The following is a 26,318-nucleotide window of genomic DNA, read 5'->3' as shown; positions in this document are numbered from 1 at the left end:
CTATAGACTACCAATGAAAAATACAAAAAGTGATACAGTTAACTAATATTTAACAAGGGAACCAAGAATATCCAATGGATAAAAGACAATTTCTTTAATAAATGGTGCTGAGAAAACAGAAAAATTGAAATTAAATAATTCATTCACAACACCATAAAAAACCCCAAATACTTGGAAATAAATTAATAAAAAAGTGTAAGACATCATACACAAAATGGATCATAGATCTCAATCTTAGGAATTAAAACAATAAAACTCTTAGAAGAAAACACAAGTGTCAATCTTTGTGACTTTGGGTTAGGCAAAGATTTCTTACTACATCAAAAACACCTTACAAAAGAAAAAACTAATAGTTTGAACTTTATTTCTAAATAATATATCCAATGAAGAACTTGTATCTAGAATACATAAAATTCTTACAATTCAATAATAAAATAACCCAATTTAAAAATGGGCAATTAACTTGAATAGTGTCTTAAACATCTGAGCCTCATGTGAAGGAAGACTGAGCTACACTGTATTCAAGAGGATTACAGGCAGGACAGACTGAAGTGAAGTTAATAATGTATCTGGAGTAGAGGCAAAGGAGAAGCATGAAGGGACCTAAACCATGTCGGCAAAATCTGGTATTTACTTTTTCCAAAGTAATTATTTTCTCCTGATAATATAAAGAATACATATGTTGACTATAAAAAATGTGGAAATAGAAAGTATATCTTTCTAGTCCTTTATTATGTGCATATGTACAATATGTACATGTATATACACAAATACAAGCAATTTCCAATGATCAAGGAATGGAAAACCTGGTTTCTTTTATAAATAGTTAAGGTACAGCATGAAACCAACTAAGACATAACAGGAAACCAACTAACCAATGGAATTTAGAATTAAGAATTTGGTAAAAATTCATTAGTTCTAAATAGTAGCCCCCAACAGGACGAAGGAAAACAGCTGAGCCAAACCAAGAAACAATTGAGGCGCCTGCACCAAACCAGGAATAAAGAGCATTTACCACCAATAATTACTGAGCTTCTTCACTGGGTATATATGCAGCAGGTCCCAAGGTCCTTGTTGCATCTTAATAACTGTTAATAGGCCCTGAGAAAAAATGGTTAATTTATATATTTTGAAAGACTCCAACTCATCCTCTCATCTTGTTTAAACAATATCTGACTGTTTTTGTTTTTTTTTTTTTTTTTGCGGTACGTGGGCCTCTCACTGTTGTGGCCTCTCCCGTTGCGGAGCACAGGCTCCGGGCGTGCAGGCTCAGCGGCCATGGCTCACGGGCCCAGCCGCTCCACTGCATGTGAGATCTTCCCGGACCGGGGCAGGAACCCGTGTCCCCTGCATCGGCAGGCGGACTCTCAACCACTGCACCACCAGGGAAGCCCCTGATTCTATTTTTTTTACAAAAGTGAATTTTTGTAAATGCACAGCATTTACTGCATCATAATGACCCATCTTCATTTCACAATGTAAAGATTTTCAACATATTATTAAATATTGCTTTCACGTTAATTTTAAAGGCTATATAACATTGCACTGAATGGCTGTGCTATAATTTAAAAACCCATATTGCCAACATTCAACATTATATATTAAATAAGGTGTCTTTAAACATAAACATATATTTTAGAAATTATGTAATGATCAGTTGACGAAAATTTTTTGACAACAGTCTAGCAGGAAACTAATTCTGTATTTCTCCTTAGAGCAACGGTTCAGGGCTCACTATATTTCCATGTTCACAACAACTTTATAAAATTAACTACCATGAATCATGAGACTCCACTATAATTAATACTATGGAAAATATTCACTCTCACTAGTAAAGAAAAAACGCAAATACAAATAAAATATATTTTTAAATTTCAAAAAGGATGAAATTATCTTTTCTTAGCTAAACTTAACGTAAAAAAAATGGTAGATTAGATATGCAGAAATATACTCTGTGTGACAGTGGAAATTAGTAAAATCATTCCATTATAAAAAAAAAAAAAGACGGCCTTAAAACTCTGCACCTTGACATACAAATCCTACTTCTTGTAATGAATTCTAAAGATGTAATAAAAGATGCAGATTCATTTAGGTTCCTCTTTATTCCATCAGTATTTATACAAGTAAAAAAATTACAACTTAAATATTTCACAATAAGGAAGTGTATAAAAAATATTGTTTAACATTCAGATTATTTCTTCCATTTATATTTAATAGCATAACTGTTTGACCTTACTCTTTTCTTATAACTTCCATTTTTTACTTTTCCTTATACTCCACCTCTCCATTTTTTCATGGACTTTTCCTACTACACTGGATTTATATGCTTTTTAAAATGCCTCTAGGGATCTGGAGGCTATACAAACTGTTTTATTCAATTTTATTATCTTTATGTTTTAAAATCATATGTGATCCTACTTTAGACAATAAACTTCAAGAGTAAGACAGTATCTACTGACACTCCCATGTGTAAGGTAAGAAGTTAACATGCTCTTCTTCCTCATCAAACCATCCCACTACCATCTCTCTCTCTTTTTTTTAATACATTTATTTACTTATTTTTGGCACATTCGGTCTTCGTTGCTGCGCGCAGGCTTTCTCTAGTTGCAGCGAGCAGGGCTACTCTTCATTGCAGTGCGCGGGCTTCTCACTGCAGTGGCTTCCCTTGTTGCAGAGCATGGGCTCTAGGCACACGGGCTTCAGTAGTTGTGGCTCTTGGGCTCTAGAGCGCAGGCTCAGTAGTTGTGGCGCACAGGTTTAGTTGCTCCGTGGCATGTGTGATCTTCCCAGATCAGGGTTTGAACCCATGCCCCCTGCATTGGCAGGCGGATTCTTAACCACTGCGCCACCAGGGAAGTCCCTACCATGTCTCATTTTTTAATTGATGAAACCTGGAATTTTAGATCTCTATTACATGCTTTCATTTTATCATTTTTATTTGAGAGAACAAAATATCTCACGGTTACATTAAGTTTTAAAAGTACATTAACAGTAATTACTAGATTTAACTCCATGTTTAACTGGTTTCATTCTTCACAAATATTTAATTATCCGATATCCTCACTCTTGAGCTCTACATTGTACTTCATCTCTATCAGTCTTCTGAAGTGTAGCAAGTAACTTTTTCAGAAAGAGTGATATAAATGGCATATTTTGACTCCTCGCATATCTAATAATAATGTCTTCCTGTTGCAGTAACAGAACTCCTAGATCAACCTCCATGTCTCAGATCTTTTTATTCCATTGTTTTCATCCCTGCTTCTACAATTTGTGGGAGAATTTCTCAAGGTTACCTTCCATTTCACTTATTTTTTTTCAGTCATTTATTTGGTTGATGCTGCTCAAACTTTTTTTTTTTTGGCTTAAACTTTTAAATTGAACAATCATGCTCTTTATTATCATTCTGTCTTCACCAGTCTTGAATGCATTCTTTCATACTATTTACTCTGTTTTCATACACGCTGTGTCTTCTTGAACTTCTATAATTTTTTCTCCTACATTTTACAGGAAATTACAGGAAGACATTGTTCTGATTCTTTAACATGGATCGTTCATTTGAACTGTAGTATCTTCTCATGTGCCCTGTTGTTTTTTTCTAATAGGGAGGGAGGGCTTTCAGAGGGAAGACTGTACATTATTGGAAGTTGATATTAATTCTGTTGCAGCCTGAAAATTCTTGGTCCAAGCTTTCAGATCAAGAAGGGAGAAGGCAAATAAATTTCTGATTTATCACAACTTCATTTTAATTTGGAAATCTGTGCAGAGGACAGGGCGGTGGGATCTGAAGCTAGCAATAACAGCAGCATATTCCTGTTTCTTTTGCATGTTTCTGGTAGCACCAAGAAGTCTGCTGATATCATGACCCTGCTTATTCTCTGGCACCACTGTATTCATTCAGAGCCAGCTTTAACTACACCTCTGATGTTTGCGTAAGATGCTCAATCGTGTCAAGTATGGTTGTCATAAGGTACGTGTCCTTTAGTGCCTGGTATATTTCCCAGAGGTGCTAACAGAATCCAGATGAGGCCTACCTTCCACCTTACCCTACCTCCCTCTCATCACCCTCACCTTCAGCCCTCCTTCTCTAGAGTTGTGGTTATTATTGTTTATGTGGGTAAATCTCTTCAATTTGCTTCTTTGGGAAGCAGATTCTTCACAAACTCTGTAGGTGGCCAACCATGCTGATTTGCCTGGGTCTGAGGGGGTTCCTGGAACCAGGCAAACAAGGATGGCTAATCATGCAACAGCTCAGTCAGACTGGGACATCCTTCAGTCTTGAAGAAATTCTTCAAGGTTTCTGGTATGTGGTTATTATCTTTGCCTAAGTCTCTAGCACTGATGTAAAATTCCCCTACGTTTATAGCCCATGGCTTTAATAACCATTAACTTGATAATGGCTATAAATCTAAATCTCCCTCTGAGACCGCTCTGCTGAGCTGCAGGCTCATATATCCAAAGCTCCCCAGACTTTATCACCATAGTTTTCCGTAAGCAACTCAAATGCAAACGCAAACATGTCCAAAGCTGAATTCAATCTCATTCTCTTTCTACATCAAAAAAAGAAAGAAAGGGCTTCCCTGGTGGCACAGTGGTTGAGAGTCCGCCTGCCGATGCAGGGGACACGGGTTCATACCCTGGTCCGGGAAGATCCCACATGCCGCAGAGCGGCTGGGCCCATGAGCCATGGCCGCTGAGCCTGCGTGTCTGGAGCCTGTGCTCCGCAACAGGAGAGGCCACAACAGTGAGAGGCCCGCGTACCACAAAAAAAAAAAAAAAAAAAAGAAGAAGAAGAAAGAAAGAAGTAAAGAAAGGAAAAAGAATATATCCTCCTTTCCTGAATTTTCTATCTCACCATCAAACCAGCCATTAAAAGCAGAAACCTAGGAGTCATCATAGACACCATCAGGGAGTCGCAAGTGGTTTGTTAGGATTGGGGCATAGTAGGCAAGGGAGGAAGCGGTGAGAATACTTGTCTAAAACAAGGTAAATGAATTAGATCATGTAAGTTATAGTGAAGAGTCTGTACTTTACTGGAGAACAATGACGATTAATTGGAAGACTTATGGGCGAAATAATTAGTCTTCAAACCATTTTCTACACAACTACCAAAGGTATTTCAAAGACAAATTCATCCGCGGCAATTTGCTACTTGAAAATTTCCAATGACTCTCAATAACTTCAGGCTAAAATTCAAATGCTGCATCTTAGACCCAGCGGGATCTGGCTCCTAGCCATCTCTGTACACTTGCCTCCAACCATTCTTCACATTTCCAGTTGCTGCTGAACAGGAACACTGACAAACCAAAGCTTTCTTTAATAACCTTAATAATAACTTTAATAAGCTTAACTTGAAAACCTGACTCTACTAATTAGGAATTAAAATGTTTTCACAGAAAGGGCTTTTATATTCCTCCCAGTTTTTAAAGTTTATTATTTTACTTCAGTGTCTGTCAAGGCAGTTAAAAGAGCATATTTACATCCTTGATACTTAAGTTAAAGTCAACTAACCATATATACACTAGTACACTAGTTTCTGAACCCTATTTTGTTCCACTGATACCTATCTATGCTCAGATTTAGTACCTCATTGTTTTAACTACTCTGGCTTTATGGGAAGCCTTGAAATCAAGTGCAAAGTCATCATACCCAAAGTCCACAGTTTACCCTTAAAGATCACTCTTGGTGGTGTACATTCAGATTATGTACGTATCATTATAATGTACGTATCATTATAGTTTCATACAAAGTATTTTCACCGTTTTAAATGTAAATCCTCTGTGCCTATTCATCCCTCCACTCACACTGTCTTTTCAGTCTCTTTTTAAAATGAAATATAAAAACAGTTGATTTACAGTGCTGTGTTAGTTTCAGGTGTACAGCAAAGTGATTCAGTTTTATATATATCTTAAGATTCTTTCCTATCATAGGTTATTACAAAATATTGAGTATAGTTCCCTGTGCTATACAGTAGGTCGTTGTTGGTTATCTATTTTATATACATAATATGTATGTTTTAATCCCAAACTCCTAATTTATCCTTACTCCCGCCCTTTGCCTTTAGTAACCGTAAGTTTCTTTTCTAAGTCTGGTTTTTTCTTTGTTTTTTTTTTGTTTTTTTGCGGTACGCGGGCCTCTCACCACCGTGGCCTCTCCCGTTGCGGAGCACAGGCTCTGGACGCGCAGGCTCAGTGGCCATGGCTCACGGGCCCAGCCGCTCCGCGGCATGTGGGATCCTCCCGGACCAGGGGACGAACCTGTATCCCCTGCATCTGCAGGCAGACTCTCAACCACTGCGCCACCAGGGAAGCCCTCTAAGTCTGTTTTAATCTACAGGTTCCCTCATCATTCTTTGCAGTTTTATCTGCTCAAGGACCTGGGGTGTGTGACCTGTATGTCTGCATCTGCTGACGCATACTCATGGTGCAGTTCAATATGTTTCTCTGTCCTTTATTTCTCCCACAAATTTCCTGCAAATTCCAAGTTTCATCAGATTCCTGATGAACTGACCCTTTTGGCAAAATGAAAGAGGATGCTCTTTTCTTCCTTCAGATGGCAGCGTCTGTTGTTTTCCTTGTGATGTCAGCAGCCATTGATGTTCAATGCCTAGATCTAATACTTCACTGGAAGTTATAAAATGCTGATGTTCTAATTATATTATTTCTATCATTTATTAGCTGGAATAGCTTTCTCATATCTACTACTTTGTAGCTACTGGTAGATTCATATACAAAAGGGAAGATAAATTGCTTGATTCTCTTTATTACCAACATTCAAAGTTATGAACTGGGGACTAGGAACCAAGATGGCAGAGTAGAAGGCCGTGCTCTCACTCCCTCTTGCGAGAACACCAGAATCACAACTAGTTGCTGGACAATCATCGACAGGAAGACACTAGAACTCACCAAAAAAGATACCCCACATCCAAAGACAAAGGAGAAGCCACAATGAGACGGTAGGAGGGGCACAATCATAGTAAAATCAAATCCCATAACTGCTGGGTGGATGACTCAGACTGGAGAACACTTATACCACAGAAGTCCACCCACTGGAGTGAAGGTTCTGAGCCCCACGTCAGGCTTCCCAACCTGGGGGTCCGGCAACGGGAGGAGGAATTCCTAGAGAATCAGACTTTGAAGGCTAGCGGGATTTGAAAAGGACTGGGGGAAAGAGAGACTCCACTCTTGGAGGGCACACACAAAGTAGCGTGTGCTTCGGGACCCAGAGGAAGGAGAAGTGACCCCAGGGGAGACTGAACCAGACCTACCTGCTAGTGTTGGAGGGTCTCCTGAAGAGGCGGGGGGGGGGGGTGTGTGGTGGTGGTGGTTGTGTCTCACCGTGGGGACAAGGACACTGGCAGCAGAAGTTCTGGGAAGTACTCCTTGGCCTGAGCCCTCCCAGAGGCTGCCATTAGCCCCACCAAAAGCCCAGGTAGGCTCCAGTGTTGGGTTGCCTCGGGCTAAACAACCAACAGGGAGAGAACCCTGCCCCACCCTCAGCAGTCAAGCAGATTAAACTTTTACTGAGCTCTGCCCACCAGAGCAACAGTCAGCTCACCCACCACCAGTCCCTCCCATCAGAAAACTTGCACAAGCCTCTTAGATAGCCTTATACAACAGAGGGCAGACAGCAGAAGCAGGAAGAACTACAGTCCTGCAGCTGTGGAACAAAAACCACATTCACAGAAAGATAGACAAGATGAAAAGGCAGAGGGTTATGTACCAGATGAAGGAACAAGATAAAACCCCAGAAAAACAAGAGAATGAAGTGGAGATAGGTAACTTTCCAAAAAAAGAATTCAGAATAATGATAGTAAAGATGATCCAGGACCTCGGAAAAAGAATGGAGGCAAAGATTGAGAAGATGCAAGAAATGTTTAACAAAGGCCTAGAAGAATTAAAGAACAAACAAACAGAGATGAACAATACAATAACTGAAATGAAAACTACACTAGAAGGAATCAATAGTAGAATAACTGAGGCAGAAGAACAGAAAAGTGACCTGGAAGAAACAATGGTGGAATTCACAGCTGCGGAACAGAATAAAGAAAAAAAATGAAAAGAAATGAAGACAGCCTAAGAGACCTCTGGGACAACATTAAACACAACAACATTCGTATCACAGGGGTCCCAGAAGGAGAAGAGAGAGAGGAAGGACCCGAGAAAATATTTGAAGAGATTATAGTCGAAAACTTCCCTAGGATGGGAAAGGAAATAGCCACCCAAGTCCAGGAAGGGCAGAGAGTCCCATACAGGATAAACCCAAGGAGAAAGATGCCGAGACACACAGTAATCAAACTGGCAAAAATTAAAGACAAAGAAAAATTATTGAAAGCAGCAAGGGAAAAACGACAAATGACATACAAGGGAACTGCCATAAGGTTAACAGCTCATTTCTCGCAGAAACTCTACAAGCCAGAAGGGAGTGGCATGATATACTTAAAGTGATGAAATGGAAGAACCTACAACCTAGATTACTCTACCTGGCAAGGATCTCATTCAGATTCGATGGAGAAATCAAAAGCTTTACAAACAAGCAAAAGCTAAGAAAATTCAACACAATCGAACCAGCTCTACAACAAATGCTAAAGGAACTTCTCTAAGTGGGAAACACAAGAGACGAAAAGGACCTACAAAAACAAACCCAAAACAATTAAGAAAATGGCCGCATAAACATACATGTTGATAATTACCTTAAACGTGAATGGATTAAATGCTCCAACCAAAAGACACAGGCTCGCTGAATGGATACAAAAACAAGACCCATATATATGCTGTCTACAAGAGACCCACTTCAGACCTAGGGACACACACACACTGAAAGTGAGGGGATGGAAAAAGATATTCCATGCAAATGGAAATCAAAAGAAAGCTGGAGTAGCAATGCTCATATCAGATAAAATAGACTTTAAAATAAAGAATGTTACAAGAGATAAGGAAGGACACTACATAATGATCAAGGGATCAATCCAAGAAGAAGATATAACAATTGTAAATATGTATGCACCCAACATAGGAGCACCTCAATACAGAAAGCAAGTGCTAACAGCTCTAAAAGAGGAAATCGACAGTAACACAATAATAGTGGGGGGCTTTAACACCTCACTTACACCAATGGACAGATCATCCAAAATGAAAATAAACAAACAAAAGCTTTAAATGACACAATAGACCAGGTAGATTTAACTGATATTCATAGGACATTCCATCCCAAAACAGCAGATTACACTTTCTTCTCAAGTGTGCATGGAACATTCTCCAGGATAGATCACATCTTGGGTCACAAATCAAGCCTCAGTAAATTTAAAAAAACTGAAATCATATCAAGCATCTTTTCTGACCACAACGCTATGAGATTAGAAATGAATTACAGGGAAAATAACGTAAAAAACACAAACACATGGAGGCTAAACAGTAAGTTACTAAATAACCAAGAGATCACTGAAGAAATCAAAGCAGAAATCAAAAAATACCTGGAGACAAATTACAACAAAAACACGACAATCCAAAACCTATGGGATGCAGCAAAAGCAGTTCTAAGAGGGAAGTTTATAGCTATACAAGCCTACCTCAAGAAACAAGAAAAATCTCAAACAATCTAACCTTACACCTAAAGGAACTAGAGAAAGAACAAACAAAACCCAAAGTTAGCAGAAGGAAAGAAATCATAAAGATCAGAGCAGAAATAAATGAAATAGAAACAAAGAAAACAGTAGCAAAGATCAATAAAACTAAAATCTGCTTCTTTGAGAAGATAAACAAAATTGATTAACCATTAGCCAGACTCATCAAGAAAGAAAGGGAGAGGACTCAAATCAATAAAATTAGAAATGAAAAAGGAGAAGTTACAACAGACACCACAGAAATTCAAAACATCCTAAGAGACTACTACAAGCAACTCTATGGCAATAAAACGGACAACCTGGAAGAAATGAACAAATTCTTAGAAAGGTATAACCTTCCAAGGCTGAACCAGGAAGAAATGGAAAATATGAAAAGAACAATCACAACTAATGAAATTGAAACTGTGATTAAAAATCTTCCAACAAACCAAAGTCCAGGACCAGATGGCTTCACAGGTGAATTCTATCAAACATTTAGAGAAGAGCTAACACCCATTCTTCTCAAACTCTTCCACAAAATTGCAGAGAAAGGAACACTCCTGAACTCATTCTATGAGGCCACCATCACCCTGATACCAAAACCAGACAAAGATACTACAAAAAAAGAAAATTACAGACCAATATCACTGATGAATATAGATGCAAAAGTCCTCAACAAAATACTAGCAAACAGAATCCAACAACACATTAAAAGGATCATGCACCATGATCAAGTGGGATTTATCCCAGGGATGCAAGGATTCTTCAATATACGCAAATCAATCAATGTGATACACCATATTAAATTGAAGAATAAAAACCATATGATCATCTCAATAGATGCAGAAAAAGCTTTTGACAAAATTCAACACATATTTATGTTAAAAACTCTCCAGAAAGTGGGCATAGAGGGAACCTACCTCAACATAATAAAGGCCATATACGACAAACCCACAGCAAACATCATTCTCAATGGTGAAAAACTGAAAGCATTTCCTCTAAGATCAGGAACAAGACAAGGATGCCCATTCTCACCACTATTATTCAACATAGTTTTGGAAGTCCTAGCCACGGCAATCAGAGAAGAAAAAGAAATAAAAGGAATACAAATTGGAAAAGAAGAAGTAAAACTGTCACTGTTTGCAGATGACATGATACTATACACAGAGAATCCTAAAGATGCCACCAGAAAACTACTAGAGCTAATCAATCAATTTGGTAAAGTTGAAGGATACACAATTAATGCACAGAAATCTCCTGCATTCCTATACACTAATGATGAAAAATCTGAAAGAGAAATTAAGGAAACACTCCCATTTACCACTGCAACAAAAAGAATAAAATACCTAGGAATAAACCTACCTAGGGAGACAAAAGCCCTGTATGCAGAAAACTATAAAACAGTGATGAAAGAAATTAAAGATGATACCAACAGATGGAGAGATATACCATGTTCTTGGATTGGAAGAATCAATATTGTGAAAATGACTATACTACCCAAAGCAATCTACAGATTCAATACAATCCCTATCAAATTACCAATGGCATTTTTTATGGAACTAGAAAAAAAATCTTAAAATTTGTATGGAGACACAAAAGACCCCGAATAGCCAAAGCAGTCTTGAGGGAAAAAAACAGAGCTGGAGGAAATCAGACTCCCTGACTTCAGACTATACTACAAAGCTACAGTAATCAAGACAATATGGTACTGGCACAAAAACAGAAACATAGATCAATGGAACAAGATAGAAAGCCCAGAGATAAACCCACGCACCTATGGTCAACTGATCTATGACAAAGGAGGCAAGCATATACAATGGAGAAAAGACATCCTCTTCAGTAAGTGGTGCTGGGAAAACTGGACAGCTACATGTAAAAGAATGAAATTAGGATGCTCCCTTACACCATACACAAAAATAAACTCAAAATGGATTAGAGACCTAAATGTAAGACTGGACACTATAAAACTCTTAGAGGAAAACATAGGAAGAACACTCTGACATAAATCACAGTAAGATCTTTTTTGATCCATCTCCTAGAGTAATGGAAATAAAAGCAAAAATAAACAAATGGGACCTAACTAAACTTAAAAGCTTTTGCACAGCAAAGGAAAGCATAAACAAGACGAAAAGACAACCCTCAGAATGGGAGAAAATATTTGCAAACGAATCAACAAAGAATTAATCTCCAAAATATATAAACAGCTCATGCAGCTCAATATTAAAGAAACGAACAACCCAATCCAAAAATGGGCAGAAGACCTAAGCAGACCTTTCTCCAAAGAAGACATACAGATGGCCAAGAGGCACATGAAAAGCTGCTCAACATCACTATAATTATTAGAGAAATGCAAATCAAAACTACAATGAGGTATCATCTCACACCAGTTAGAATGGGCATCATCAGAAAATCTACAAACAACAAATGCTGGAGAGGGTGTGGAGAAAAGGGAACCCTCTTGCACTGTTGGTGGAAATGTAAATTGATACAGCCACTATGGAAAACAGTATGGAGGTTCCTTAAAAAACTAAAAACAGAATTACCATATGATCCAGCAATCCCACTACTGGGCATATATCCAGAGAAAACCATAATTCAAAAAGACACATGCACCCCAATGTTCACTGCAGCACTATTTACAATAGCCAGGTCATGGAAGCAACCTAAATGCCCATCAACAGACAAATGGATAAAGAAGATATGGTACATATATACAATGGCATATTACTCATCCATAAAAAGGAACGAAATTGGGTCATTTGTTGAGACGTGGATGGATCTAGAGACTGTCATACAGACTGAAGTCAGAAAGAGAAAAACAAATATGATATATTAACGCATGTATGTGGAACCTAGAAAAATGGTACAGATGAGCCGGTCTGCAGCGCAGAAGTTGAGACACAGATGTAGAGAACAAAGGTATGGATGCCAAGGGGGGAAAGCTGCAGGGGGGTGGGGATGGTGGTGTGATGAATTGAGCGATTGGGATTGACATGTGTACACTGATGTGTATAAAATTGATGACTAATAAGAACCTGCTGTACAAAAAAATAAATTAAATTTTAAAATTAAAAAAAAACTAATACTAAACTATCTTTGGGTTATTTGTATGGAAATATGTTAATATAAATGTTTCAGACATTACATGGAATTTCTAATAATCTTATATGTTCTGGTATAATGTTATAAGTCATAATTCTAGTTATTATTTTTTGCATGTAATACTGCTCTCACTCTATTTTTAAACTTTTATTTTATTTTATTATTTATTTATTCTTTTTTGGCCGCTCTGCAAGGCATGTGGAATCTTAGTTCCCCGACCAGGGATTGAATCCATGCCCTCTGCAGTGGAAGCACAGCATCTTAACCACTGGACCGCCAGGGAAGTCCCTTCACTCTATTTCTTAGAGTGGTGCTCTACCTACATTACCTAGACCTTATATACCATACTCTCAATCTTAATCCTCGTTTAGTCTTAATACAAGTTAATTATATGTTTGATGCTCTTCACCAAGCCTTATTTTGTTATATCGCTCATCATTTTGATTATCTAAAGCTCAGCCACTAGTCCATTTTCAGAATGACTCAGGGAAACAGTATTTCTTGATTTCTTGCATGTTAATAAAATTTGTCTATGGCTTTGTATAAGGAAAATCACTTTTGCTGGGGAAAAAAATCACTGGCTCACACCTTCTTACTTTCAATATCTTAAAAATACTATTCCATTTAATCCTGACAGGGAGTGTTGCTGTGAGAAAGCCTAATGTGAATCTAATTTTCTTTTCCTTTTAAAAAGTCATTTATTTTATTCTTAAAGGAATATTTTCCTTTTTCTATAGAGTGATTTTACTTACATCTTGTATAAGCTTTAGCTTATATTACCAGGTACATATGGTTCTCTATCTGTTATTTCAAATTTTCTTTTAAAAACCTTTTCCTTAATTATAGTTCCTCATATTTGTCCTATTCCTTTACAAAAGTTATCTTCCTAAGAGTCTTTTATCTATGTGTTTTTTCTTCTTTGCCTATCTTTAATATTTGTTACTTTCTCTCAAATCCTGTTCATTTTTTACATTTCTTTTTAGTCCTTAAACTTTTCCCCCTTTTCAACTTCTGTTTAAAGATCTTTTCTGTTTACTCACTCTTGTGTCCCTTCTAGTTTAGCTAGCTTTCCTGAAATCATTTTTTTCTTTTATTTATAATTCTTTCCTCAGTTCTGGCATCTCATCTCTGAACTTTTTAATTTTAATTTATGTTGGTCTTTGACATGTGATACTGGTGTCTCAATTAGTGATAGTGCATTTTAAAATGGAGGTTTAATGTGTTCTATGATCATATCTTTCTGGGGAGATTTTTATGTAAGACATTATTCTGTTCCTCACTTTTTTTGTTGTTCAGCTTTTTCCAGGTATAATTAACAAACAAATTTGAAAGATACATAAAGTGTACATAGTAATGATATGATACACATATAAATTGTGAAAGAATACCCCTCCCCTCATCTAGTTATTTATCACATCTCACACATTTGGGGGGGGTTGTTTTACTTTTTAGGGTTTCATGTTTTGGGGGGGTTTTTTGGTTAGAACATTTAAGTTCTACTCTCTTAACAAATTTCAATTACACAGTACAGTGTTATCAACGACTGTCACAATATTATACAGCTGACCCCTGAATAACACAGGGATTAAAGTAAACCCCTGCATCTGTGTATAACTTTACAGCTGGAACTCCCATATCTGAGGTTCCACCAAGCACAAATCATATAGTACTGTAGTACATATTTATTTTTAAAAACCTGCACATAAATGGACCCACATAGTTCAAACTCATGTGGTTCAAGAGTCAACTGTAGGGCTTCCCTGGTAGCACAGTGGTTGAGAGTCCGCCTGCTGATGCAGGGGACTCGGGTTTGTGCCCCAGTCCGGGAAGATCCCACATGCCGCGGAGCGGCTGGGCCCGTGAGCCATGGCCGCTGAGCCTGCGCGTCCATAGCCTGTGCTCTGCAACGGGAGAGGCCACAGCAGTGAGCGCCTGCATACCGCAATAAAAAAATTTAAAAAAAAGAGTCAACTGTATACTAAATCCTCAGACCTTATTCATCTTATAGCTGAAAGTTTACACCCTTCCACCAACCCCTTCCTATTTCCTCCAATCTCCTGACAGCCACTTTTCTTCTCTTTGTTTCTATGAGTTTAACTTTTTTTTTTCTTTAAAGATTCCACACATATGTGATACCATGCAATATTTGTCTTCCTCTATCTGGGTCATTTCAATGAGCATTATGGCCTCAAGGTCCGTGCATGTTACCACAAACAGCAGGATGTCCTTCCTTCTCACGGTTGAACAATATTCTACTAAATGTGTATATACCACATCTTCTTTATCCATTCATCCGCTAACACTTAGATTGTTTCATGTATTGGATACTGTGAATAATGCTACTATGAACATAGAAGTGCAGATATCTCCTCAGGATCCTGTTCTCATTTCCTCTGGATAAATACCCAGAAGTGGGATTACTGGATCATATGGAATTAATATTTTTTATTTTTTGAGGAGCCTCCATACTGTTTGCTTGTGGTGTCAAACACACACAAAAAATCATAACCAAGACCAATGTCAAGGAGCTTACACTCTGTTCTTTTCTAAAAGTTTTATAGTTTCAGGTCTTATACTGGAGTCTTTAAGCCACCTTGAGTTGATTTTGTGTGTGGTATAAGATAGGGATCTAGGGCTTCCCTGGTGGCGCAGTGGTTGAGAGTCCGCCTGCCGATGCAGGGGACACGGGTTTGTGCCCCAGTCCGGGAAGATCCCACATGCCGTGGAGCGGCTAGGCCCATGAGCCACAGCCGCTGAGCCTGCGCATCCAGAGCCTGTGCTCCGCAATGGGAGAGGCCACAACAGTGAGAGGTCCGTGTAATGCAAAAAAAAAAAAAAAGATAGGGATCTAGTTTCATCCTTTTGCATGTGGATATCCAGTTTTCCCAAACCATTTATTGAAAACACTATCCTTTCCCCACCGGATATTCTGGTTCCTCTCTCATAAATTGATTGACCAATTATGCATGGGTTTGTTTCTGGGCTCTCTATTCTGTTCCACTGATCTATGTGTCTGTTTTTATGCCAATACCATACCGTTTTGATTACTACATCTTTGTAATACAGTTTGAAGTTAGAAAGTGTGATGCCTCCAGCTTTATTCTTTCTCAAGATTCCGTTGGCTATTTGTGGTCTTTTGTAATTCCACAGAAAGTTTAGAATTGTTTGTTCTACTTCTGTGAAAAATGTCACTGGAACTTGGAAAGGGATTGCACTGCATCTGTAGATGGCTTTGGGTAGTACAGACGTTTTAACAAATTAATTTTTCTAATCTGTGAGCATATCTTTCAATTTATTTGTGTCTTCTTCAATTTCTTTCATCAGTGTCATAGTTTTCAGTGTACAGGTCTTTTACCTCCTTGGTTAAACTTAATATTAGGTATTTTATTCTTTTTGATGATATAGTAAATAAGGTATTCTTAATTTTGCTGACAGTTTATTATTAGCATACAGGAACATAGCTGATTTTTGTATACTGATTTTGTATCCTGCAATGTTACTGAATTTGTTTTTAGTTCTAACAGTTTTGTGGTGGTTTCTAGAATTTTCTATATATAACATCAGATCATCTGCAAATACAGCTTTATTTCTTCCTTTTTATTGAGATGCCTTTCTTCTTTTCCTTGCCTAACTGCTCTGGCTAGGACCTCCAGTACTATGCTGAATAAAAGTGGCAAGAGTGGACATCCTTGTCTTGTTTTGACCTTAGAGGAAAAACTTTCAGCTTTCCTCTTTTGAATATGATATTAGCTGTGGGTCTGTCATATATAGCTTTCACTGTGTTGAGGTATGTTCCCTCTATACCTACTTCGTTGAGAGTTAATCATGAACGGATGCTGAATTTTGTCACATGCTTTTTCTGCACCTATTGAGATGATCACATGATCATCACATCTCTTTTATCCTTCATTTTGTTAATGTGCTGAATCACATTGACTAATTTACATATATTGAACCATCCTTGTATCCCTGGAATAAACTCCACTTGATCATGGTATATGATCCTTTTAATGTGCTGCTGAATTCAGTTTGCTGGTATTTTGTTGAGGATCTTTGCATCTATACTCATTAGGAATATTGCCTGTAATTTTCTTTTCTTGTAGGCTTCTTGTTTGGTTTTGATATCAAGGTAATGCTAGCCACTTAAAATGAGTCTGTAAGAGTTCCCTCCTCTTCTATTTTTCGGGAGACTTTGAGAAGGACTGGTACTAATTCTTTTTCAAATGTCTGGTAGAATTCACCAGTGAAGGCTTCTGGTTCTCAACTTTTATTTTTTGGCAAGTTGTTTGTTTTTTTTCTTGCGGTACGTAGGCCTCTCACTGTGTGGCCTCTCCCTTTGTGGAGCACAGGCTCCAGACGCGCAGGCTCAACGGCCATGGCTCACGGGCCCAGCTGCTCTGCAGCATGTGGGATCTTCCCGGACCGGGGCACGAACCCATGTCCCCTGCATCCGCAGGCGGACTCCCAACCACTGCGCCACCAGGGAAGCCCGATATTTACTCTTTTAGTAACTTTCAAATATGTAAAACAGTATTATTAACTATAGTCACAATGCTGTGCATTACATCCCCAGGACTTACTTATTTTATAACTGGAAGTTTGTATTTTTTGACTCCCTTCAACCATTTCACTAACCCCCATACCCCCTGTCTATGGCAACCACCAATCTGTTCTCTGTATCTATGAGCTTGGTTTTTTGTTCGTTTGTTGTTTAGATTCAACATGTAAGTGAGATCATATGGTATTTCTTTCTCTGTCTGACTTATTTCACTTAGCATGATGCCCTCAAGATACATTCATGTTGTCACAAATAGCAATACTTCATTCTTTTTTATGGCTGAATAATATTCCATTGTACATATATACTACATCTTCTTTATCCATCCAACACATCAATGGACAATGGGTTGTTTCCTTATCTTGGTGACTGTAAAAAACATTGCAATGAACATAGGGGTGTATGTATCTTTTCAAGTTAAGTGTTTTTTTCTTCATATACCCAGAAGTGGAATGGCTGGATCATATGGTAGTTCTATTTTTCTTTCTTTGAGGAACTTCTACACTGTTTTCCCCAGTGGCTGCACTAATTTACATTCCCATCAACAGTGCACAAGGGTTCCCTTTTCTCCGCATCCTCACCAACACTTGTTATTTCTTGTCTTTTTGAAAAAAGCCACTCTAACAGGTATGAGGTGATAATTTTCCAGTTTTCTTCTTGTAACTGATTTCTAGTTTCATACCACTGTGGTCAGAAAAGATACCTGTTATGATTTCAACCTTCTTAAATTTATTAAGACTTGTTTTGTGGCCTAACATATAATCTATTCTCCAGAGTGTTCCACGTGTGCTCTAGAAGAATGTGTATTCTGGTGCTGTTAGATGGAATGTTTCTAAACATCTCTTAAGTCCACCTAGTCTAATATGTACTTTAAGTCCAATATTTGCTTATTGATTTTTGCCTGGGTGATCTATCCACTACTGAAAGTGAGGTACTGAAGTCCCTACTATTGTTGTATTACTGTCTATTACTCTCTCCAGGCCTGTTAATATTTGCATCATATATGGAGGTGCTCCTATGCTGGGTGTATTAACAAAATTATATCTTCTTGGACTGACTCCATTATCATTAAATAATGACCTTTTTTGTCTCTTGTTACAGTCTGCAGCTTAGAATCTATTTTATTTCATATAAGTATAGCTTCCTTACTTTCTTTCAGTTTCCATTCATATGGAATACATTTTTCCATCCCTTTACTTTCAAAGTGTGTGTTTCCTTATGGCTGAAGTGAGTCTCTTGCAGGCAACGTACAGTGAGTCTTGTGTTTTATCCATTCAGCTACTCTACATGTTTTCATTGCAGAATATAGTCCATTTCCATATAAAGTAATTATTGATAGGTATAGGCTTCCTATTGCCATTCTGTTGCTGTCTGGCTGTTGTGTATTTCAATTGTTCCCTTCTTCTCTTCCTCTCTTTGTGATTTGATGATTTTTCTATTAATCTTTTGTATATCTATGACAGGTTTTTGTTTTCGATTCCCATTAGGCTTACATAAGATGTCGAGCCCAGCAGAGCTCAGCACAGAGGGAGCAGTCAGAATTGCTCATCTCCCAGTCTTTCCCTAAAAGAGGTCTATTTTCATACTTTAAAAGCTGCTGTCTAATGCTCAGGCTCCTAACTTGGCAGACATCCAGGGGCTAACTGCAATCCTCCTAGGAGACCAGGGAAGCCAGCAGATACCGCCTCTGCCTTCTCCCACTAGCCCACTCCAAATCTCCAGTATTTCCACACAGAATCAGCTTGTACACACATCTGGTACCCCAGATTTCATGGATGCCACTCAAAGAATGGGCCCCTGGCTTACCTGGCTTTGAAAGTCAACAGGGCTTGCCCTGACAAATCCCACAGGACTATGGCAAACAACGAAGCAGTTTTTAATGGGTACAGGAGGAATCTCTTTCACAGCTATAAGCTGGGTCCAGAGCAGAAGGAGCAGGCAAAAAAAGCCTGTCTCCGAGATTCTCCATAGAAGGGCTCAAACTACATGTATATTCCCTGCTGCCTGGGGGTCTGACTTCCAAACAGCCTTCACCTAGGTACCAACTGCAATCCTCCTCTATGGAACACTTGACAAATCCTGGCACACACTCAACTACTGGGAGCAAGAAGAACAAAGAAGCCAGCTTGGACAATCACAAACGTTTGAGAGACAACCAAGAGCTCAGGCCAAGCTGAATGCTAAGGTTCATATCCTACACAAGACTCCTCCTCTGTCAGGACTGGAAGAGGTGGCTGTTTTATCTAATGCACAGAAACCAACACAGAGAGTCAAGGAAAATGAAGAATCAAGGGAATATGTTTCAAACAAACAAACCAAAAAAACCCCTACAGAAACAGACTTCATAATGAAACAAAGATACATAATTTCCGTGATTAAGAGTTCAAAACAACCATCATAAATATGCTCACTGACGTCAGGAGAACAATGCATGAACAAAGTGAGAATTTCAACAACAACAACAAAAATTAAAAGAGAACGAAGTGCCAAACAGAAATCAGAGAGCCGAAGAATGCAGTAACTGAAATAAAGAATTCAATAGAGGGGTACAAGAGTACACTAGATCAAGCGGAAGAAAGGGTCAGCAGACTCAAAGACAGGGCAGTAGAATTCATCCAGCCAGAGAAGCAAAAAGAAAAAACAATAAAAGAAAGTGAAAATAGCTTAAGGGACTTATGGGACACCATCACGTGGACTACTATTTGCATGACAGTGGTCCCCTAAGGAGAGGATAGAGAGAAAGGGGAAGAAAGCTTATCCCAAAATAATGGCTGAAAACTTCCCCAACCTGGGGAAATAAACAGACATCCAGATCCAGGAAGCCCAGAAACTTCCAAAAAAGATGAATCCAAAAGGACCCACACCAAGACACTTTATAAATAAAATGTCAGAAGTTAAAGACAAAGAGAGAATCTTGAAAGTAGCAAGAGAAAAAAACAAGCTGTCTCACACAAGGGAACCCCCATAAGACTATCAGTAGGTTTTTCAGCAGAAACCTTGCAGGCCGGAAGGGAGTGACATGATACAGTCAAAGTGCTGAAAGAAAAAACTGCCAACCAAGAATACTGTACCCAGCAAAGCTGTCCTTCAGAATGAAAAGAGAGATAAAGAGTTTTCCATACAAGCAAAAGCTGAAGGAGTTCATCACCACTGTATCGGCCTTAAAAGAAATGTTAAAGGTACTTCTTCAAGATGAAACAAGAGTACTAATTAGTAACAGGAAAACATATGAAAGTATAAATCTCACTGGTAAAGATAAATATAGGGTTAATTCAGAATATTCTAATGCTGTAATGGTGGTGAGCAAATCACTGAAAACCGAAAGTAGTAAAAACTAACTATAATAATGTGTTAATGGATACACAAGGTATAAAGATATGCATTGTGACATCACAAACACTGAATGTGGGAGAAAAAATGTAGAGTTTAAGTACATGGTTTGTTTTTGTTTGTTTGTTTTCTGGTTTTTCTTTTTAGCCGCACCACGCAGCATGAAGGATCTTAGTTCCCCAACCAGGGATTGAACCCGAGCCCCCTGCAGTGGAAGCATGGAGTCTTAACCACTGGACGGCAAGGGAAGTCCCTAAGTACGCATTTAAAGTTTAGCTGTTATTAGCTTAAAATACTGTTATAAATATAAGATATTCTTCATAGTAACCTTAAATGGGATTTTATACCTTGATATTTTTATGTTTCTATTTATGTGAAATTAGTTTTCCTGAACTTTTAGAACATAGTGGTGTTCAGCGTAGTTTTTCTAACTTTACAGAATTCACTCTTCTGTTTTCACATGTTAAAAAATATGGTAGCTCCCTTTCTGAGATATCCCAGCTCTTCCTCTGCCCATCCTTATCTGAACCTTCTCTTTCCTTCTCCTTTCATTCCTTAATTTTCCCTACTGTGCTGAATTTTGATGCTATTCTATTCAACTTTGTCTCTACTCTGTAGTACCCTGTCCTGGTAGAGAGAACTCTAGCAGGTCTGTTTTGAGAATTCTCTGGAGCCAGACTGCTCTGTCCTCTTCTGTCTTTACCACGGACACACTGCACTTGCCTCATATTGGAGTGGGCAACCCCCCACTCTCATTTCAGCTACTGCTCTTAATATAGCCCACTACCTTGTCTAGTAAATAGCTGGGGCTATTTTGGAGGTCCCCTGCTTTTAAGTTCAGTGAAATACTTTATTCACTCCCTCAGCTTACTCTTGCACAGACAGTAATACTATGGAGGTCTTGTGGCTATTAGTGGTCTGCCCTTACCTGCTTTCATTTCTGGATGCCTGAGGTTAACTTTACGGTAAGTATTCAGATTTGCTATCTTGTTCCATTGGTTTTTTGGGGGGTATTCTGAGAGAGTCAAAAACCTACAGAGTGGCCATATTCACTTCCTAGTATCCCTCTCAAAGACAAATTTGAAGTTCAAACACAGCAATTATGTTGTTATATTCATCATATACTTATCACTTTTTTTGACACTTATTTCTAATTATTTTTTAAACCATCCTGTTGTGAGTCATTTCATTCTTTTTTGCAACAAGGCAAAAAATTCTCTCACTCCATGATTTTAAAAAGTTCACTTTAATATATTCTTTAAATCTTTCCTGGTTTTCAACACTTATAAATGATTCCTGACTCACAATTCAGATAAGTTACAAATGTGTACACTTTTAAAAATTCCTTCAACTACCTAAGGCTCCCTGCTTCTACTAAGGTTTTAGAATGAGACCACTAGAAACCTAAATAATCTTCCAAACACAAGAATATATAAAGTATTTTTAAAAATCTGAACAGGACTTCCCTGGTGGCACAGTGGTTAAGAATCCGCCTGCCAATGCTAGGGACACGGGTTTGAGCCCTGGTCCAGGAAGATCCCACATGCCATGGAGCAACTAAGCCTGTGTGCCACAACTACTGAGCCCACATGCCATGACTACTGAAGCCCACATGCCTAGACCCCATGCTCTGCAACAAGAGAAGCCACCACAATGATAAGCCTGCTCACCACAACTAGAGAAAGACCACACACAGCAACAAAGAGCCAACGCAACCTAAATAAATAAATATTTTTAAGAAATCTGAACATACACAACATTGTAAATCAACTATACTTCAATAAAAAAAATTTTTTTTAATCTGAACATGATCTGAATAGAAATTCCATGTTTATGTATTATAACTTTGTCTTCTGTGAATACTGAGGTATAGCATACATGCAGTAGGTTTTCTCCTAGTCTAGGGGTCAGCAAACTAGAGTCCAATGGCTCAAAAAAAGTTTTACTGGAACACAATCATGCCCATTCCCTTAGCTATTATATATAGCTTCTTTCACACCACAACAGCAGAGGTAAATAGCTGCAACAGAGACATGGCCCACAAAGCCTAAAATATTTACGATCTGGCCCTTCGCAGAAAAAGTTGGCCAACCCTGTCCTGGTCTACAGACTTATCAAATGAGCTTCCACAAACAGCACCTGGGAGGTGGGTAAGTCTGAACAGGATGACTCTTTGTCACATTAGGTGCCCAGCACATTACAGAATGTTTAGCATCTCTGGCCCCCCAGGAACTAAAATGCTAGTAGTACTCCCAATCCCAGTGTTAACCAAAATTCTCCACACATTTCCAAACACTCTGGAAGAGAATGGAAGCACTATCCCTGGTTGAGAACCACTGCAGAACTAAATTAGCTCAGAGTAAAGAAGGAGAAAATACAACCCATAAATTCTAAGTGCCACCAAGATAGATGAGAAATGTCATTACCTTTTTAAAAAGCAAACTAAAAATCTATTCTTCTTCCCCTTTGACAGTTAAGCCAAAAATATGCTAACTTCTTAATAAAATTAAGCTTTATAATTTGATTACTACATCAAGATATCACAGGGTTGACTTAAAGTTTAAAAATAAATTTATAAGGTAATCTTACCGATTTGTTCCATCCAGATTTGATCTGTGGATGAAATTAAGTTTTGCATCTGCCCAATAAAGCTTCCGTTCCTTATAATCCAAAGTCAGTCCATTTGGCCAGTAAATTTCAGTGTTTATTATAATGAAGCGACTTGAACCATCCATTCCAGCACGTTCTATCTTTGGTACTTCTCCCCAGTCTGTCCAGTACATGAACCTAAAAATCATGAAAAATAAACCCATGACATAAGCAGGTTAACCACCAAGTATCTTATAATTATCACTATTGGATAAAGAAAGCTCTCTCAGGAACACTAAAACTGAAACTCCTAGAAACAGTTATCGAAATTTTAAGCATCTATCTTTTTGCCACCATGATGGTAATAACTGATTCAAGACAAGCATCATCAGGACGCAAAAACCATCTGATCAGTTTCTTTGGCAAAAAGGATACCTTACACTGTCTCAATGTATCTCCCCACAAATTATCTATTAATGACAAAGGGGAAAATGGTAACTTTAGAGAAAATAAACTTGGTGGACACCACCTTATCCACATCATCTAAATTAACATCATCAACACTGGCATCATATATGTGATATGCTGGGAAGAACATTCCATCTTCTTTTATATATAAATTTATTTATTTTATTTTATTTTTGGCTGTGTTGGGTCTTCATTGCTGCACGCGGGCTCTTCTCTGGTTGTGGTGAGCAGGGGCTACTCTGTTGTGGTGCGTGGCCTTCTCATTGTGGTGGGTTCTCTTGTTGGGAGCGCAGGCTCTAGGTGCGCGGGCTTCAGTAGTTGTGGCACACGGGCTCAGTAGTTGTGGCTCGCGGGCTCTAGAGTGCAGGCTCAGTAGTTGTGGCGCACGGGCTTAGATGCTGTGCAGAATGTGGGATCTTCCCGGACCAGGGCTCGAACCCATGTCTCTCGCATTGGCAGGCGGATTCTTAACCACTGCGCCACCAGGGAAGCCCCCATACCATCTCTTTTATGTATATTCTCTTACATATTATTTCTGTCCCAAAATGCATAACCTGAATAAAATTATTAAGGAAAGAGAGAGTACCAAATTAAAAAACATTCTACAAAACAACTGCCTTTGAAAATATCAATGTCATAAAAGTCAAAGAAAGGCAGATGAACTAAGCTAGGTAGGAGGAAAATAAAGAGACACAGTAAGGGACTTCCCTGGTGGTCCAGTGGTAAAGAATTCACCTTCCATGCAGGTGACACGGGTTCGATCCCTGGTTGGGGAACTAAGATCCCACATGCCGCGGGGCAACTAAGCCCACGTGCCACAAACTACAAAGCCCACGTACCACTAGAGAAGAGAAAACCCCCAAGCCGCAACTAGAGAGAAGCTCCAACAGACCACGCAGTAACGAAAAAGATCCCGCATGCCTCCACAAAAAAATCCCGCGTGCTGCAACTAAGACCCAAAGCAGCCAAAAGAAAGAAAAATAAATAAACAAAGAGAGACACAGTAACTATATAAAGTGTATGATCCTGTACTGATCAGTTGGGGAATATGCTACAAAGACATTATTGGGAAACCTGGCAAAATCTGACAGCATGTCAAATTCTGTAATAGAAATGTACTAATGTTAATTTCCTAAATATGATCATTGTACTTTGGTTCCAATATTTCAAATAAATCATGACCAAAAACTTCCCTAATTTGATTTTTAAAATACTAGCCCATACATCCATGAGGTTTAATAAACTCCAAGTATGATAAACACAGAGATATACAACTATACACATCAGTTAAACTGCTGAAAGACAAAGGAATCGAGAGCACTAAGAAAATCAACTCATCACTTGCAAAGAAACCACAATATAACTAAGAGCTGATTTCTTATCAGAACAATGGAGGGCAAAAAGCAGTAGGATGACACACTAAAAGAAATTAAAATGTCAACCAAGAATCCTACATACAGCAAAACTATCTTTCCAAAATGAAGGTGAAATAAAGACATTCCCAGATAAACAAAGTGAGAGAATTTGTGGCATGCAGATCTGCCTTACAAGAGATACCAAAGATATTCTTCAGGCAAAAAAGAAGTGACCTAGATGTTAACTCAAATCCACATGAAGAAGCAAACAGTACTCATACAGATAATTATGTAGGTAATTATAAAAGACAATACAAATATATTTTCCCTTTTCTTCTCTTAATGGATTAAAAAGACAACTGCACAAAAAAGTAATTATAAACTTGTTTTATTGGGCTTGTAACATATAAACGTGTTATATATATATGGAAATAGTAGCATTAGGAAGGGAAAAGGGAAGCAAAATTGAGGCAAGTTACAGCCATTCTTTAGGCCTAGCCTAAATTCCTAGTTTCATCACCTCGTGTTCCCTACCTTGAATCCTACAGTTAGAGCCCCAAGTTGACAGATTGTTTCCTTCCCCTAACAGCCAACCATGAGTGACTTGGTATGGTACTCTGTTCATAAAGGCTGTAAAGCCTAGTCAAAGCTGTGGGGGGAAACTCAGTGATTTTTAGTCAATGACTTCTACTAAGAACCCAGGGGAATGAGCTAATGCAGGCCTGCCTTTGTTGACCCTACTCTAAACACAGCGACTACATGCTCTTCCCAAAAGACACCCTGAGTTTTTTGTCCCTATGTTTTCGCACATACTATTTTACTCCACCCTAATTTAAAAAGCTAATAACCATCATCAATAATTAACTCACAAAACTGCAGCTATTACACATTAACTTCTACTGAGATAGCTATAAATAATCATAAAATTAAACAAAATATATGAGGCAGCTGTTCTAGGAACTGAAAATAAGGTGGCACGAGACCACAAACCATGAGACAAAGGAAACTCACCAGGTGAGCTCCAAAAATCACCCTGACTCAACCTAGTGACAACTCCCCAACCAAAGTGTGGAAAGCTGAAACTGAAATTAGGAACAGTGGTCTCAACAAGCTTAAAGAGGCAGAGAGAATTTGGGGAAAAGAAAAGACTGGAATCTGCAGGGCCCCAAAGAGGAGAAAGTTACATTGGTGTGGGTGGGGGGGACTCATGGGGGATCCCCATGAGTCCTTGGACCAAGAACCAGGCTGTGCACACTCAGGATCCTCAAGGATTATCAGGTTGAGAACAGAACTAAAATGCCAGAAGTCAAGCAATGCG

At 38.5% G+C, this 26,318-nt stretch overlaps 1 protein-coding gene across 5 annotated transcripts in view; it reads right to left on the bottom strand.

Moving 5' to 3' along the window:
• Positions 1-26,318, bottom strand: part of LRP6 (LDL receptor related protein 6) — a 178,399-nt gene that overhangs the window by 84,414 nt on the left and 67,667 nt on the right. For all 5 annotated transcript variants that reach the window (XR_009543590.1, XR_009543589.1, XR_009543591.1 and 2 more), the window contains one exon: positions 23,178-23,375. Coding sequence is in view for 2 of the 5 variants with exons in the window: in XM_060166871.1 (XP_060022854.1) it covers positions 23,178-23,375 (198 nt within the window). In the remaining 3 variants the exon portion in view is untranslated. The remainder of the gene's footprint in view (positions 1-23,177; positions 23,376-26,318) is intronic.

Source organism: Lagenorhynchus albirostris, chromosome 11 (assembly GCF_949774975.1).
Source record: "Lagenorhynchus albirostris chromosome 11, mLagAlb1.1, whole genome shotgun sequence".
NCBI lineage: Eukaryota > Metazoa > Chordata > Mammalia > Artiodactyla > Delphinidae > Lagenorhynchus > Lagenorhynchus albirostris.
The sequence above is the reverse complement of the archived record's forward strand: the minus strand, read 5'-3'. Positions and strand labels throughout refer to the sequence as shown.